General features: G+C 45.9%; 1 protein-coding gene across 3 annotated transcripts in view; it reads left to right on the top strand.

The window, feature by feature from the left end:
- TMPRSS3 (transmembrane serine protease 3) overlaps positions 1-12,737 on the top strand; it is a 107,774-nt gene that overhangs the window by 50,579 nt on the left and 44,458 nt on the right. For all 3 annotated transcript variants that reach the window (XM_063950524.1, XM_063950523.1, XM_063950522.1), the window contains exons 9-10: positions 7,274-7,446; positions 10,616-10,711. In XM_063950524.1, coding sequence (XP_063806594.1) covers positions 7,274-7,446; positions 10,616-10,711 — 269 coding nt within the window. The remainder of the gene's footprint in view (positions 1-7,273; positions 7,447-10,615; positions 10,712-12,737) is intronic.

Genomic DNA, 12,737 nt, shown 5'->3' with positions numbered 1-12,737 from the left:
CTCCTCACCAGATCCTCTCCAGGGGTGAGGGGTGGACTTGGATGGGATGTGGGGGGGGGGGGGGGGGGCAAAGCATTTTGTCGCCCCTGGGCCCACCGTTCGCTAGTTCCGCCACTGCATCAGGGCACATAGATTTCTGGGGAAAGGTGATTGCATTTCCAGAAGAGCATCAGTTTGCACAGGGTCACGCAAGTGTGCATCATATACATGTCACAGCGGAGTCCTATACTGGTCACACAAGGAAACATTTATATACTGGACCTACAATGCAACATTATATACTGGACCTATAATACAACATTATATACAGTACTGGACACCAGTGACACGCAGTGAGGTGAGGCAGGTGAGACACACAGGACACCATTATACACTTGGCACAGATGGCAGCATTATATACTGGACCTACAAGACACTTGTTCATCGCTGGTGCCCTGTTGCTTGTGCATGCAGGCCAATATGGACGATCTCGTCCATATTTGCCTCCACAGCTATGGAGCCGGGTGACGGGGGGAGCGAAGAAACTTCACTCCCCCCGTCACCTCCCCCCCGCCGCTGGGTCGCCCGTCGGCCGTATCCGTCGTCTGGCAGCTCGGCGGCAGATCGGTATGTGTGTAGGGCCCATAAGAAAATGCAGAAAAAGTGAAGTGCTGTGAATACTTTCCCGATGCACTGTATATATTGGCATAGAATACAGCATTATATATTCTGAGCTCGGAAGATAGCATTATATACTGGGCACATAAGACAGCATTACTGTATATACTAGGCACAGAAGACAGCATTATATACTGGGCACAGAAGACAGCATTACTGTATATACTGGGCACAGAAGACAGCATTACTGTATATACTAGGCACAGTAGACAGCATTATATACTGGGCACAGAAGACAGCATTACTGTATATACTGGGCACAGAAGACAGCATTACTGTATATACTGGTCACAGAAGACTGCATTACTGTATATAATGGACACAGAAGACAACATTATATACTGGTCACAGAAGACAGCATTACTGTATATACTGGGCACAGAAGACAGCATTATATACTGGGCACAGAAGACAGCATTATATACCGGGCACACAAGACAGCAATACTGTATATACTGGGCACAGAAGACAGCATTATATACTGGGCACAGAAGACAGCATTACTGTATATACTGGACACAGAAGACAGCATTACTGTATATACTGGATACAGAAGACAGCACTATATACTGGACACAGAAGACAGCATTACTGTATATACTGGGCACAGAAGACAGCATTATACTGTATACTGGGCACAGAAGAAAGCATTACTGTATACACTGGGCACAGAAGACAGCATTATATACTGGCCACACAAGACAGCATTACTGTATATACTGGCCACACAAGACAGCATTACTGTATATACTGGACACAGAAGACAGCATTATATACTGGGCACAGAAGACAGCATTACTGTATATACTGGACACAGAAGACAGCATTATATACTGGGCACAGAAGACATCATTATATACTGGGCACACAAGACAGAATTACTGAATACACTGGGCACAAAAGACAGCATTATATACTGGACACAGAAGACAGCATTACTGCATATACTGGACACAGAAGACATTATTATATACTGGGCACATAAGACAGCATTACTGTATATACTGGACACAGAATACATTATTATATACTGGGCACAGAAGACAGCATTACTGTATATACTGGATACAGAAGACAGCACTATATACTGGACACAGAAGACAGCATTACTGTATATACTGGGCACAGAAGACAGCATTATATACTGGGCACAAAAGACAGCATTACTGTATATACTGGACACAGAAGACATTATTATTTACTGGGCACAGAAGACAGCCTTATATACTGGGCACACAAGACAGCATTATATACTGGACACAGAAGACAGCATTACTGTATATACTGGACACAGAAGACAGCATTATATACTGGGCACAGAAGACAGCATTACTGTATATACTGAACACAGAAGACATTATTATATACTGGGCACAGAAGACAGCATTACTGTATATACTGGACACAGAAGACAGCATTATATACTGGGCACAGAAGACATCATTATATACTGGGCACACAAGACAGTATTACTGAATACACTGGGCACAGAAGACAGCATTATATACTGGGCACAAAAGACAGCATTACTGTATATACTGGACACAGAAGACATTATTATTTACTGGGCACAGAAGACAGCCTTATATACTGGGCACACAAGACAGCATTATATACTGGACACAGAAGACAGCATTACTGTATATACTGGACACAGAAGACAGCATTATATACTGGGCACAGAAGACAGCATTACTGTATATACTGAACACAGAAGACATTATTATATACTGGGCACAGAAGACAGCATTACTGTATATACTGGACACAGAAGACATTATTATATACTGGACACAGAAGACATCATTATATACTGGGCACAGAAGATAGCATTATATACTGGGCACAGAAGACAGCATTATATACTGGGCACACAAGACAGCATTACTGTATATACTGGGCACAGAAGACAGCATTATATACTGGGCACACAAGACAGCATTACTGTATATACTGGACACAGAAGACAGCATTATATACTGGGCACAGAAGACAGCATTATATACTGGGCACAGAAGACAGCATTATATACTGGACACAGAAGACAGCATTATATACTGGGCACAGAAGACAGCATTATAAACTGGACACAGAAGACAGCATTACTGTATATACTGGACACAGAAGACAGCATTATATACGGGGCACACAAGACAGCATTACTGTATATACTGGACACAGAAGACAGTATTATATACTGGACACAGAAGACAGCATTACTGTATATACTGGACACAGAAGACAGTATTATAAACTGGACACAGAAGACAGCATTACTGTATATACTGGACACAGAAGACAGCATTATATACTGGACACAGAAGACAGCATTACTGTATATACTGGACACAGAAGACAGCATTATATACTGGACACAGAAGACAGCATTATATACTGGGCACACAAGACAGCATTACTGTATATACTGGACACAGAAGACAGCATTATATACTGGGCACAGAAGACAGCATTATATACTGGACACACGAGACAGCATTACTGTATATACTGGACACAGAAGACAGCATTACTGTATATACTGGACACAGAAGACAGCATTACTGTATATACTGGACACAGAAGACAGCATTATATACTGGACACAGAAGACAGCATTATATACTGGGCACACAAGACAGCATTACTGTATATACTGGACACAGAAGACAGCATTATATACTGGACACAGAAGACAGCATTATATACTGGGCACACAAGACAGCATTACTGTATATACTGGACACAGAAGACAGCATTATATACTGGGCACAGAAGACAGCATTACTGTATATACTGGACACAGAAGACAGCATTATATACTGGGCACAGAAGACAGCATTACTGTATATACTGGACACAGAAGACAGCATTATATACTGGGCACAGAAGACAGCATTATATACTGGACACACGAGACAACATCACATACTAATCACACGGATGCCATTGTATGCGTCTATCACAGCCTGCACGTGTCCGAGTGACTGTGTTGTGTCTGGGAGTGTTTGTGTTCCTCTGTCTGCGGGATTGTAGCTGTATGTATATTGTGACTGTGAGCTGCTGTAATATGTATTTATTCTGTACCAGACAATACCATCGGTGACAGTGAGCTCTGTTATATAACAATTTACTATGACAGCGGGGAAGTCTCTGTCACTATTTTCTATGCAGAATATACGTTTTATAAGTCACAATGACACAAGTTACAGATCCCTATGCAGTCATACACATATGTACTGTACGTAGTATGATAACATAGGGTTACCGGCAGTGAGGCATTGCTTTACAGGACACAATCTACCAGCAAATCCTTCTCTTATAACACTCTGCACCTGCAAATTGCCCTGAGCTGTTAGTGAATCCCGGCAGTCCGGATGCCACTCAGGAGAACAGCGCCGGAACACGACAGCTGCAATCCCGGAGGTTGTTATCGGGGTTCGCCTTACTGTTGGGGCCCGCAGGGATGGGGGGCAATGGTTAGGCACTGGGGGGGAGTAGGGTTAGATACAGGGGGGTGTTTAGCCCTAGCCGCCACGCCCCGAGGGATAGCCCTAGCCGTCATTACTGGAGGGTTAAGGGGGGTACTCACGGAGCGATATTCTAAGCAATCTGACTAGATTGCTTAGAATTTGAGCATTATCGCTCCGTGTGTACCACCTACAGCGATAGCGATGCGCAGCCCCGCGCATCGCTATCGCTGCTGCTAGATTGGCCAATCTAGCGGGTCGCTCATTTCACCCGCTGGGTGAAATGAGCGCCCCCCCCCCCCCCGCACGCTCAGCACAGATCGCGCTGTGCTGAGCAGCGGGAGAGATGCATCTCTCCCGCATCGGCCCGTCTATATGGGCCTTTAGGATTAGGGTTAGGGTAGGGGGTGGGGAGGGTAAAAATACTTATCCCCTCCGGGTTGGGATCTTCAGTGTGGGATGCTGCTGTCGGGATACAGTTACTATACCGGCTGTCGGGATCCCAACGTTCGCCGGAATGCCGAAAGCTGGTAAAATGTCAGTGGTTGAAATACCGACTGCTCCACAGTATTCCCACTCGTGTGGTGGGTCCACACCACCACCCAAGGGAGAATAGAACCTGTGACGAGCAAATCTCGCCACCGGGCCCGAAGCGTGGCGAGGGCAGCAAATCCGCGAGGGGACTCGCTGCCAGTATTGCAGGTGTCGGGATCCTGACAGTCAGAATTCCGTCAGCCCTCATATCATCCCAAACCCCCGCTGTCATGTCATGTGACTGGTGTTGGTATATGTCAGCGGTGAGTTATGGAGGTCAGTCCACATTATGAATTGCTTAACCAGGGATTGGTTTATTAACCAGGTAGAACACAGGATACAAGTGAACAAAGGGTTAATGCAGCAGGTATACAGTGAAGTGAAACAGATCCAGCTAGGAACTAGTTAACACGGATGGTGCGCCATATCTGGAGCCTAGCACTGGTGACACAGGGGTAAATATGTTACACCCGCACATTTCATACGGGTATACTGCTTTCTGCTTCATCTCCTTAACATCTGGAATGCTGAAGAGGGGGAGTGAAAACTCTCCCGACTCTCCTGCGATCCCCACCAGACCCCCACAGGACATCAGCTTAGTGCTCCCTTGCTGATAACAATACACCTCAGACAGAAGCACTGTGCACACCGTGTAACCACTCATACTGACTATTCCCACACAATTGCCCTTATTTATCAATGAGTGATAAATTTCACTGTGAGTGATAAATTGCACCAGCCAATCCGCTCCTAACTGTCATTTTTTAAACCCAGTCTGTGACATGGAAGTTAGGAGCTGATTGGTTGGTGCAATTTATCACTCACAGTGAAATGTATCACTCATTGATAAATAAGGGCTAATATTTCCTGGGGCTAGTCCATGTGTCACAGCCATCAAATTCATCCATTTCACATGGGTCTTCAAAACACCCCTGAGCTGTATTGTGCGTTCTTTATTCCGTTAATAAGATACATTCCTTAGGATTCTGTAAAGGTCAGCCCAGTGGTAGTCCCAGTGTATCTGATGCGTTTCATTGTGTAATAACTCATAACTTCATCAGGTGATGTTGTGGGTTATTCCACCAAAAACACATCACTACTTTTGAAAACAGTGATACCACTGAGGTGCTTCTTGTCTGAGTGATATCACTTGGTCCTAGGCAAATAAATATAGGTTATAAAATAAATCCAATCCAATAAAGTGCGTATGTAACAAATATCTATATGGCAGAAGAGGCCACTGTGCATTTCTTTTGGTCTCTGTAATCACTTCAGTTCAAATCAGCATAAAAAAGTAATAAGAAAGTAACAGTGTATAATTGTATAAAGTGCTTCCAGTCATTGCATAGCAATAAAACACAGAAAGCCCTGAACCACAGGTCAGGGATGAAGCCGTGTGGACGGTGGCGGGGACCAGCAGAGAGAGGGGGCCCGTTATACTAGTGTAAATATATATGTGTTTGTGTATGTATAGTCTTACTCCACCCAGGTGTCAAATACTGTTGTTATTAATACACAGTGATTATGAAAATATCTTTATTGTACCAAAAAAATAAAAACTGAGATGCAATTCCAACATAGTATAGTACAATCACAGCACACATCATTATGACACATCCAAAAACTATGAACAATAGAAAACGGGATATAGGGGGTCATTCCGACTCGATCGCTCGCAGCAGTTTCTCGCAGCACAGCGATCGGATCAGAACTGCGCATGCGCCGCAGTACGTCGGCGCATGTCAGCCGTCGTTGCCTAGTGACGCCTCTGAGGCAAAGGCGGTCGCTGGGCGGGAAGGGGCTGGCCGCCGTTTAGGGGGAGCGATCTGGACGGACCATTGGGGGGAGGGGGGGGGGGGCGGTCCGCGGCGGCTGCGTGACATCACACGCAGCCGCTGTGGGCCAGGGAGCGATGAGTAGCTCCCGGCCAGCACGCTAAAGCTACGCTGGTCGGGAGCTACTCTTGAAGTGCAAAGACATCACCGCTGTGCGATGCCTTTGCATTTCTGCGGGGGAGGGGGCCGGCACTGACATGCGGGGCGGACTAACCCTGTGCTGGGCGTCCCCCCGCATGTCAGTGTGAATGATCGTAGCTGTGCTAAATTTAGCACAGCTACGATCAACTCGGAATGACCCCCATAGTCACCATCCCGGTGGTTGGGATCCGGCCGCCAGAATGCCGGCAGGGGTCGAGGACTATTCCCACTCGTGGGTGACCACAACACACAAAGAGAGGGAAAAGAAACTGTAGCGAGTGCCCCGCAAGGGGCCGTGTTGCACTCACGCCCCCCCCCCCCCCCCTCCCCCCTCCGCCATTCTGGCGGTCGGGATCCCGGACTCTGGTCACCCATACCCAAAGCTATAAAACACCTGTATATTTCAAAGGTTTAATATAGAGCTTATCTGAAATGTCCTTTCCAATTCTAAAGATAAGAGAGCGTATGGGTCCCGAATTTCATGTGATCCAACGTGTTCTGTCGTCTAGATCTTCTGTCCACGTTTTATTAAATCTATACAGAAAACCAAATAGAAAGTGCACATAATAAACTCTGCCATGAACTGCCGGATAAAGTGACGGCGCTGTATTGAAGTTCTCTCCCCTGCTTGATTTCCAGCTTGTATTTTCCAGACTCATGGAGTGTACAGGTGGGATTGGTGAATCAGCCTCTGGAGCCTCCGACCAACTCTGTCCTGGTGGAGAAGATCATCTACCACAGCAAATACAAGTCTAGCTCCATGACTAACGACATAGCGCTGATTAAACTGGCCACGCCCTTTACATTCAGTGGTAAGAGTCGCCATTTGTTTTTTTTAAATAAAAATTACATAATTAAAATATGTATTGTAGTGTAATAGTGGAACTTGATTTCCGGTACAGTGATGACACTAGCTGAAATTGGGGCCGGGACTTCTATGTCTTTTCTTGGTAATGGTGCCGTGCCTCGCAGGTTTGGCCATAACCGCTGTGTGGCGCCCATGGCTGCCGTATATGTCCGGTGACCCTTGGTCTGCAGAGTGAGTTGTGTGGATTGGGATTATTGCTAGGTGGGCCAGGCATGGTTTGTGTGATAAAGGGTGGGGATTTCAGGATTAGAAAGCCCCCTTGTTTTTTAATGCCAGGCAGCGTTGTGCGTCCTCAGGAGGCTCAGACGCTGCCCAGCTCCCTCATCCCGCCTCCACTGCCCTATGCTGTGCACACTGTGCAGCGTGACATGAAGTCAGGTCACGCTGCGCAGTCAGCCGCCAGCTGCACGCGCTGCCCGGACCGCACCTCACCAACTGCAGCAATTGAACACGCTTACACAACCAGAGGAAGGTGAGTAGTTCTGTGGGCTGGGTGGGTCCGGGAAGGGCGGGCGGATGGGGGGGCATTGAAGATTTTAATTTTAAAATCTTCAACCCAATCCCGGGAATCCTAGGATTGATAATTTTTCAATTCCGATACCCGGGACTGAAAAAAAGGCCCGGGATTGGCCTCCCTAGTGGGGGTTATATTCCCTGCAGTCTCTCTTCCTGGAAGGCTGTTCCTTTGCCGTTTGTATCCCTGACTTTGGGCCTGATTCTCAGTTGGGGCCAAAGCCAAAAAGACCAAATAACTGTGCACCTGGACAAACCATGCTGCGCTGCAGGCGGGGTATGTGTAACATGTGCAGAGAGAGTCCGAGTTAGTCATAAATTCCTTAATCTAACATCCCTTTTAATTAGACTTACCATATTGTCCCTTTAAACTGGGACACTTATGAATTACACAGGTTCTGTGGCTGGTATGTCACCTACTTTTAATCAGCCACAGAACCTGTGTATTCCATGAGTGTCATGGTTTAAAGGGACTGTATGGTAAGGCCAGAGGTGTACCGTGATGTGGCGGGCCAAGGTATGGATTCAGGGGTGTGGCCTAATTGAGAGAGCCCCTTTAAGCAAGTTAATAGGGGAAACAAAAATGTCAGCGCCGCAAAGTTTTGACTTCTGAGAGTTAAAAACAGCTTCTTGAAGTATATCACTGCCTGCACACATTGGTGGCAGCTATTTGTGGCCTCAACCCATATATTGGAGAAGGCACTAGGGAGTAGTGACATCACTGAGGCACATTCTAACTAGTGATGTCATTGGCGTCTGCTGACCTGAAAGACTGCTTTCTCACGATTATTGGTTCAGTCAACAGAACTGCCTCCTTAATTTCTGCGTCTCATATACAAAAACGTAAAGCGGGCCAAGCTGCAGCGCAAAATCCTCTATGGTGGTGCTGTGTAAATGAGATTGCAAGCTTATAGGTCTCATGTTTTCTTTTATGTCATCTGTCAGCCCTATTGTGCTCTGCTGCATGATACTATATATTAGCCATGTAATAAAGGGTATTATTAGCAGCCAGGTCATAACCAAGCAGTATGTTTTGGGTGAAACCGGAAGAAATGCGTGCAAATGCAGAGAGAGAGAGAGAGACCATACAAACGCCACACATATATGGTGCTGGTCAGGCCGTGAATAACACGCTGCGTTACCTATTGTCAGTAGACAGATAGCATTTTTGAATGTCTGCAATTTGGCTTAGAAAATATAAGTATGACGTCAACAGATTGTTAAGAAATGAAGCCAATGGGGGTCATTCCGAGTTGATCGCTCGCTAGCAGTTTGTAGCAGTCGTGCAAACGCTATGCCGCCGCGCACTGGGAGTGTATTTTAGCTTAGCAGAAGTGCGAACGAAAGGATAGCAGAGCGGCGACAAAAAATATTGTGCATTTTCAGAGCAGCTTGAGACCTACTCAGCGCTTGCGATCAATTCAGACTGATCAGTTCCTGTTTTGACGTCACGAACACGCCCTGCGTTCGGCCAGCCACGCCTGCGTTTCCCCAGGCATGCCTGCGTTTGTATCTGACACGCCTGTGTTTTTCAGCACACTCCCTGAAAACGGTCGGTTTACACCCAGAAACGCCCACTTCATGTCAATCACTCTGCGGCAGCCAGTGCGACTGAAGTGCATCGCTAGACCTTGTGTAAAACTGCATCGGCCGTTGTGAAATTTTGTCGCGCGTGCGCATTGCGCCGCATACGCATGTGCAGAAGTGCCGCTTTTTTGCCTGATCGCTGCGCAGCGAACGAAAACAGCTAGCGAACAACTCGGAATGACCACCAATGTTCATGGGCCCTCATTCCGAGTTGATCGCTCGCAAGGCGATTTTAGCAGAGTTACACACGCTAAGCCGCCGCCTACTGGGAGTGAATCTTAGCTTCTTAAAATTGCGAACGATGTATTCGCAATATTGCGATTACTAACTACTTAGCAGTTTCAGAGTAGCTTCAGACTTACTCGGCATCTGCGATCAGTTCAGTGCTTGTCGTTCCTGTTTTGACGTCACAAACACACCCAGCGTTCGCCCAGACACTCCCCCGTTTCCCCGGCCACTCCTGCGTTTTTTCCGGAAACGGTAGCGTTTTTTCCCGCACGCCCATAAAACGGCCTGTTTCCGCCCAGTAACACCCATTTCCTGTCAATCACATTACGTTCGCCGGAGCGATGAAAAAGCCGTGAGTAAAAATACTATCTCCATTGTAAAATTACTTGGCGCAGTCGCAGTGCGAATATTGCGCATGCGTACTAAGCGGAATTTCACTGCGATGCGATGAAAAATACCGAGCGATCAACTCGGAATGAGGGCCATTGTGTAGATGCCCGGCCATTCAGTCACAGATCGCCATCTTGTGGCCAGTATGTGTAGTGCAGTGAAAAGTTTGTTTCAAATTGCTTTTCTGGAATATTTTAGGTTGTATTTTATCTGTATTGTCATCCCACTGACAGTTCTACAAATTAGTGTCTTGCTGAGTAAATCTGCCTGATTTGTCTGTAGACTATGATAATACTGTACAAAACAAAGGTTTCCACAGTTGCTGATGACATACAGTATATGCACTAGAATGAGATAAATATTCTGCTAAACAGAACTCTTTCATTTATTACCAGACTTAATACAACCGATCTGTCTTCCCAATTATGGAGAGCATTTCCCAGAGGGTAAAATCTGCTGGATTTCAGGCTGGGGCGCCACGGAAGAAGGAGGTACATAAAAAACTGATTCAGTGTTTTATCTTCTACCGCTTATTTATCAAAATGCCCAGATGCCCCTCTCCCACTGGTATAAAAAATCTGGTTGTTACCATTGTTTTATATTGCTTGAAGAAAGCGGGTATGGGGATTCAACGTATTGGGTCCAGCGACCTCATACCAACTTGTACTTTCATCGGTGGCCTGCGGCGCGTTGTACTGGAGTCCCCTCATTGACCCCCAGCCACAAGTATAAGTGCTGGCTACTACTGCCTATTCATTATGGCGGCTGTAGAGCGATGGTTTCTACAGGTCCTGTTGGCTGCACATTGCACACGGCTAGACATGATTTAATGGTGAAGTTTTCTTCACCATTAAATCATGGGAACATGGCGCAGATACCATGTTTTCCGAGCGACCTGGGCATGTGCAATCCACTCTAGCACTATGGTAAAGTCTACTATGGCAACTGCACCGGTGAAAGGGGGGCCCGCACAGATATTGCAACACAGAGACTCTTCAGCAGCCCCTTTATTGGGAAGAGTTTTTGTGACTTTCACTTTTTGTGCCCATGCGGTCGGTTCCCATACAGTCAGCAACTCTGTTGAAACTACTGTAACCAGAAAAGGACAGACTAGCGCCCGCGTTCATCCAAAAATATCTAAAAGAAACAAACAAAAAAAAGATGATTTTTACTTACACTTAAAACACAAAAATAAAGAAAGAAAGTAGACAATTAGCAACTTTTTGGATTTCTTTCCATTTGCCTCCAATTGTTTTACAGTCTCCAATTGTTTTACAGTAATTCTAACCCCAAACCTTCTATGATGGCAGTTTCCTTAAACAGGACAAAGTAGTTGAACAGGCGTATAAGTCGAATGAACTGAGTATCGGATGGACTTTCCATGCAATATTTAGGCAGAAATCTGAAATAACCCTATTACTGTACATCCGGTATTTGTACAGTACTCGGTAATTATTTTTATTAATGGCATAATCTGTATTGTGGCAAAACACCCCTTCAGTCTGTCATAAATAGACCATTTATAGTGTGTATTGTCTAAGCTGTCCTATTCTTTTGTTTGCACTGGTTGCACCGCCTTGTCATTAGTGATGTGCCCCGGACATTTTTCGGGTTTTGTGTTTTGGTTTTGGATTCGGTTCCGCGGCCGTGTTTTGGATTCGGACGCGTTTTGGCAAAACCTCACCGAAAATTATTTGTCGGATTCGGGTGTTTTTTTCAAAAAACCCTAAAAAACAGCTTAAATCATAGAATTTGGGGGTCATTTTGATCCCATAGTATTATTAACCACAATAACCATAATTTCCACTCATTTCCAGTCTATTCTGAACACCTCACACCTCACAATATTATTTTTAGTCCTAAAATTTGCACCGAGGTCGCTGGATGGCTAAGCTAAGCGACACAAGTGGCCGACACAAACACCTGGCCCATCTAGGAGTGGCACTGCAGTGTCAGACAGGATGGCACTTCAAAAAAATTGTCCCCAAACAGCACATGATACAAAGAAAAAAAGACGCGCACCAAGGTCGCTGTGTGACTAAGATAAGAGACACAAGTGGCCGACACAAACACCTGGCCCATCTAGGAGTGGCACTGCAGTGTTAGACAGGATGGCACTTCAAAAAAATAGTCCCCAAACAGCACATGATGTAAAGAAAAAAAGAGGCGCACCAAGGTCGCTGTGTGACTAAGATAAGCGACACAAGTGGCCGACACAAACACCTGGCCCATCTAGGAGTGGCACTGCAGTGTCAGACAGGATGGCACTTCAAAAAAATAGTCCCCAAACAGCACATGATGCAAAGAAAAAAAGAGGCGCACCAAGGTCGCTGTGTGACTAAGCTAAGCGACACAAGTGGCCGACACGAACACCTGGCCCATCTAGGAGTGGCACTGCAGTGTCAGACAGGATGGCACTTCAAAAAAATTGTCCCCAAACAGCACATGATGCAAAGAAAAAAAGAGGCGCACCAAGGTCACTGTGTGACTAAGCTAGTATACTTGACGACACAGAGG

The sequence above is a fragment of the Pseudophryne corroboree genome, chromosome 2, assembly GCF_028390025.1.
Source record: "Pseudophryne corroboree isolate aPseCor3 chromosome 2, aPseCor3.hap2, whole genome shotgun sequence".
NCBI lineage: Eukaryota > Metazoa > Chordata > Amphibia > Anura > Myobatrachidae > Pseudophryne > Pseudophryne corroboree.
The sequence above is the reverse complement of the archived record's forward strand: the minus strand, read 5'-3'. Positions and strand labels throughout refer to the sequence as shown.